Source organism: Galeopterus variegatus, unplaced genomic scaffold (genome assembly GCF_000696425.1).
Source record: "Galeopterus variegatus unplaced genomic scaffold, G_variegatus-3.0.2 Scaffold1092, whole genome shotgun sequence".
Taxonomy (NCBI): domain Eukaryota; kingdom Metazoa; phylum Chordata; class Mammalia; order Dermoptera; family Cynocephalidae; genus Galeopterus; species Galeopterus variegatus.
Genome location: NW_007727203.1, coordinates 270767 through 276470, shown reverse-complemented (window position 1 = coordinate 276470; position 5704 = coordinate 270767). Strand labels below are relative to the sequence as shown.

Genomic DNA, 5704 nt, shown 5'->3' with positions numbered 1-5704 from the left:
ACTGGCAGCTGCGGCGGCTCCCCTCTTTGTGTCTGGTCTGTTCGGAGCCGCTGGAAGTGCTTCCCGGAGGGGCGCAGGGTGTCTCGCTGCCTACCCCCTTCCGAGCCACCTACATCCGCCCTCCCGCCGCCCCCCGCCCTCGGCCTGCGACGCCCGGGCTCCGCCCGGAGCCCAGAGCTGTGGGAGAACGGGGCGGCGGCGGCGGCGGCTTCCTCCGGGGCTTGTGATTCGCTCACAGGAGCCATTCACTGGAGAAGACGAGGCTTTCATGGTGGAATTTACCTCAGGCAAGATCGAGCGGCAGGAATAAAAGAGAGCGAGAAAGAGAGGAGCGCGCCCGTGAGGGCTGGAAGGGATAGCCTCCCGCGCCTCCCCTCCGTCCGCTGTCGCGGGGAGCTCCGGGCCCTGCCTGCCGACTCCTCCCCTCCCCCGCAGCCCGCCGCCCCTCAGCCCTCTGCCGGGTCTGCCGACCCTCGCACGATTATTCCGTGAAGGCTGTAGGCTTGTCCATGGAGGCCGGCACCTTTTTCGATCCAGTCGAGGAAGAGGATTTGTTCTCGAAACCCGAGTGAAGGAAGCATCGAAGCGAAACTTTAAAAGGACTCCTGGAGCCGCGGGCGATGCGACTCGGGCCTCCGGGAACCGCCGCCGCCGCCGCCCACCCGGCTTCGACCTTCCCGGCGGTCGGGAACTTGTTCTGATCCTCGCCCCCCCACCCAGTCGACTCCCCGCCCTCCAACCCGTCTGCACCCCGGCTATGTTTTCTCCCAGACCTGGATATTTTTTTGATATCGTGAAACTACGAGGGAAATAACTGCGGCGGTTTCTTCTTGGCTCCCGGCTCTCCCCCACGGACATGCCTTCAGTTTGGGGGGCTAAGGCACCCCGTCCTCGGCGAAGGAACCCCCCCAGCCGCGAAGGAGAGAAATGAAGGGAATTTCTGCAGCGGAATGAAAGCTCTGCAGCTAGGTCCTCTCATCTGCCATTTGTCCTTTCAAACTGCGTTGTAATACGGGCAGGATAAGTCCGGCGAGAGAGAAGACAAACCTCCTGGCCGTGTTTCTCCGCCAGTATTTACTTTCCATATTTCTTTTCTTTGCCTCCCGCTTCTTGGCTGACCCAGGGATGAATTCCTCGCTGCGGCGGCCCTGGCGGATGCCCTGGCTACTGTGGGCCGGTGTGCTGGTCAGCACTGCAGCCGGTGAGTAGCCTCGGGTGGCGCGTCCGGGCCACTTCCCCTGCGGTGGCGAGGGAGGGATCCCGCAGAGGCCGAGGCCTGCGCTCGCCGCTCGCGACGCGTCCCCTCGGATCACTGTGGAACCGGTCCCTGCGCGCCTTTCCCATTCCTTCCAGGGAAATCACCTATAATGTTTTTGTGTAGTTTCTTATCCCCACCCCCATATTCCCCATCCACACCCCCGCTCCACTGGGGAAAAAAGACATGTTGGGTGTGGTATCTTGACATTTTTAGCTGTGAGGTAATGCAAGGATTAAAAATAATATTTTAATCATCAGCGAACAGTATTTATTATGAGATCTCTGGAAACAGCTGTAGGTTTTTTTCTTTAATATAAAGAAGCGGTTTTGGCTTATAGTAGAAAGAACATCAACTAGAGAAAACACTCTTGAACCTTATTTTTAGATTTAAATCACTCTTTGGGAATCCATGTTACTTTCGTTATGCAAGAATGTTACCGAATGAATAGAATAAATGTTGAGGAAGCCAGAACTGTGAGATTCTTGATACATTGTATAATACCGTTTATTAGTAGTAGCAGTAGTAATTTTGTTACCAAGTATTTAGTAATTACAGCTCCATCTTTTGAACCTTAACAGTCGTATTTTATATGCTTTTGGAATTATTGTTGGCCTAGAAGTATTTTGGTAACTTTACTATGAGCCGTCTGGCATCTATTGGCTTTCCTGTCATTGAGACAACTTTGACCTGACATCAGACTTGAAAGTTCTTTGACATTTTACTAAAGCGCAGGGGAAAATGGTAGTCATCTTTTTCATCACATATTTTCTTTTTCGTTCCCAGACACCTTAGGGAAAAAACCTCATGTTCCTCTTGCAATTATTTTTCAAGCAGTCTTTTGGTAATTTGCTTTTAGAAATTTTCAGGAGTGAATTGTACATATAATTCTTAAATTCTATTTAGGATGGCCAAATGGGTTATGCGTTTAAGAACGAGTAAAGGGCTGGCCATTTAGCTCTGTTGGTAAGAGCATGATGCTGATAACACCAAGGTCCAGGGTTCAATCCTTGTACCAACCAGCTGCCCCCCAAAATAAAGTAAAAACGAGTAAAGGACAAAATGATGGCTTTCCAAATACTTTTTTCTTTTTATAGGTATGTAATTTTCACATTTAATAAATTTCTCATTGCTATGTTAGACACAGGTTATTTGCTCATTTTCATTTTAAAAGTCTGCATTGGGAAAATACAGAAAGAAAATTTGATGTTTTCTGTTGTGCTTTTGATATCGTTGATTAATGTATTGTTGATTATTATTTTTATGATAAATTTATATAGTTGTGTTAAAATAATTTGAACTTCTGAATTGAATGTATTTTGAAACTCATATTTTAATATTTTTAATCATTGCACTTCCTTTGGGGGTATAAATGAACAATTTTTCTCCAAATTTCTTCATATTGTGTTAGCTATTTAAATTCTTTAGCTGTAAGTCATGTGGTTCCTGTGAAATCTGAAGAGAGTAAAAGACCTCAAGCTTAAGCAGTCATTCTGTGAGTAGAAATCTCAGAACATAAACTTTTCAATGTTCTTTGTTGTTACTGATATTTTTAGAATGTAGATTCTCATTTATAGTGACATATTTATGATTTTGTGATCAGAACTTATAAAAGAAAAAAATATTGATTTAAAAATAAACTTAATTTCTATTTGGGAAGTAAAATATTCTTAGAATAGTGTACTTTAAAAGGGATGGATGAAAAGAATCAATGCTTAAAAGTGGCTTTAGTCTTCTTTTTTTCTTTAGTATTACATAGCACCAGATGACAAAATTTGTGAAGCCAGATTTGAGAGCTGTAACAGCAGTAATGATAGCTAGTATTTATTGAGTGCTTGCTAGGCACCAGTAACTATTCAAATAGCTTTAAATAAATTTTCTCTTTTGATCCTCATGACAATTCTATACTATGTAGGTTATTATTATTCCCCTTTTACAAAGAGGGAGAGTAAAGTACAGAGAATTTAAATAACACAGTAAATTATGGAGCCAGGATCATAGCCTACCACATTAATGGTTTTAACAGCAACAGCAGCAGCAGCAACTTCTTCTCACGTGAAATAGAGTAGCGTCTTCACTAGATCAGCCTTTGAAAAGAAACAGAGACACTTACAGAATATCAGTACAGCACTGCTTATGCAAATGTCATGGTTCTGAATGTGTGAAACTTTTGCTTTGCCTAATATTGCAGTGGCTAGTGCAGTTGCATTAAGTGCAAGTTGATTAGAGGAGGCCTGCATGGATTTGGGATAAATAGATGGATGCAGTGATGTAAATAGACAGGTGCAAATAGTGCAGCTGAACAGGGAAAAAAAAAAAAAAACAGTGGAAGACTGAAAAAACATACTGTAAGAGCACATCTCTCTTTGGGGTCATGGAAAATTATTTCTTTTGAATCTTTCTTTCCTACTTACTGTAGTTCTTGGACTCCTTAATTCTAAGAACAGTTGGGGATGCAAAAAAATTAGAACTTGTGAAAAATAAAATGTGCTTGCTTGTTTTATAAATTCTTTATTTTAATAAAAGAATACAACACAGGTATTATTTAAGCATCAGTTTCTGTAATGCATTTAAATAATTTACTTGATTAGATTTCAATTTTGCATGCATCTTTTTAGGAACACACACATTGTCTAAAGTGAGATTCATCTAGTTAGAGTTCTTGAGCGGTTAATGAATATTGCTGAGGAATTGGAAGTTTAGTAATCTTCATTTTAGTGTTTCTCAGTGTGGGCACTGTAACAGAATTACCTGGAGTTCTTGATAAAATGTATGTTTCTGGCCCTGCAATCTAGATTTACTGAATGGATCTCTCTGGAACCTACACTTTTTTTTAAAAAAACCTTAAAACTCAAAAGAGTCTTACTCGTCAGTCCTTTATATCATCATTCCTGATGGTTTGGATTTTTAAAATACGGTGATGTAGTTACCTTTTGCTGCATAATAATTGGCAACCACAAAATCTTAAAGGCATGCAACAATAAACATTTATTCTGCTTCACATGTCTCATTCTGGGGCCTAGCCTGGAGGAAGGGGTGACATCTATCTGGGGAAGCTTGTGTCATGGCAATGGCAGAACTACAAGGGGGCAAACCCAATACTACCAGCACATTTGTTATTCTAACATCCTATTGTCCAACCAAGTCATATGGCCAAGCCCAAAGACAAGGACTAGCAAAGTACTTTGCTTTTAATGAGGCTAATGTAATATATCGGTATATTATACTATTGCATGGGAATGAAGAATTGAAACCCTCAGTCTACCATATATGATTAGGAAGATGGTGGAGGAGGGGGGCTTTTCTTACCATTTGAACAGGGCCATGCTTTTAATTATGACTTTGCATTAAAATTATACCAACTTTGGTGTCTACAAAAGCTATCCTGGTGTGTGGAATGATGTGGTGGTAGTGGTATTTGGTATTGGTATGTGTACGTAATGTTGGGAGAGAGGTGTCTATTCCACACAAAGATAACATCTTTCCTTTATTAAAGGCTAATTTTTTTTAACAGTGAAAGAGAAAAAATTGAATATTGATCTCTGATAGGTAAATTCTAATTATATAAGGAATGGAGTGAAGTCAGTGTAAATCAGGTAATTTTATGATTGGCCATACCACTTATTTTGGCACCTACTCATTATTGCCTTGCTGTTGAATATCAGTTTTATGTGTTTGCCTTGTCTTCCCAGCTGATAATTGCTTCTAGAGGATAGGGTTCATATTTTAAATAGTTTTGTAATCTACCATATTGCTATGCACATAGCAATAGAAGATGTTTAATAAATACTTGGTAAATGAATAATAAAAAGGAATTGGGGCCAGGAAATATTCTAGGATTGCTCGCTGACTCAAATGGCATATTAGTAACATATTCTTTCTTTGTCCCAATTCCTTCAAAGTAAAAAGTAGTATAAGTGGTTTAGTGGGAAGACCACTGTCCCGTGTTAGTGAGACTGAGATTCTGTGTGGTTCTGGGCAGATAGATTACTTAACATAGTTTTCTCAGTTGTAGTATTATAGGATTGGACTAGATTATCTTTGAAATGCAGATTCCTGGATGGAATCAGAACTCATGACCTTGGTATTACAAGGGTACACTCTAACCAACTGAGCTAACCAGCTAGCTAACCCTGGATCTACTGAATCCAACTTTCTGGACAGTGAGCCTGGGAATCTGCATTTTAACACACCACTCCCCCATCCCTCCATAAATTATGTACCCTTGAGAACTACTGTATCTAAGATTCCTGCTCTCAAGTGCTACAACTTTTTGTGCTAATTATAACTTATTCTAGGTCTTCTATTCAGTTGACACTGGGACCACACATTTTTTATTTTATGCTTTAAGCAATTACCTAAAATCATTTTCTTTTTTAAAATTTGCATTTTTTCTTTTCTTTCTTTCTTTTTTTTTTTTTTTTTTTTTTTTTTTTTTTTTTTTTTTTT

At 41.0% G+C, this 5704-nt stretch overlaps 1 protein-coding gene across 1 annotated transcript in view; it reads left to right on the top strand.

Annotated features, from left to right (window-relative positions):
• The window catches only part of BMPR2 (bone morphogenetic protein receptor, type II (serine/threonine kinase)), a 222440-nt gene that overhangs the window by 1022 nt on the left and 215714 nt on the right, over nt 1–5704 (top strand). The window contains exon 2 of the mRNA XM_008574716.1: nt 1124–1201. Within this exon, the coding sequence (XP_008572938.1) occupies nt 1126–1201 (76 nt within the window). The 5' untranslated portion in view covers nt 1124–1125. The remainder of the gene's footprint in view (nt 1–1123; nt 1202–5704) is intronic.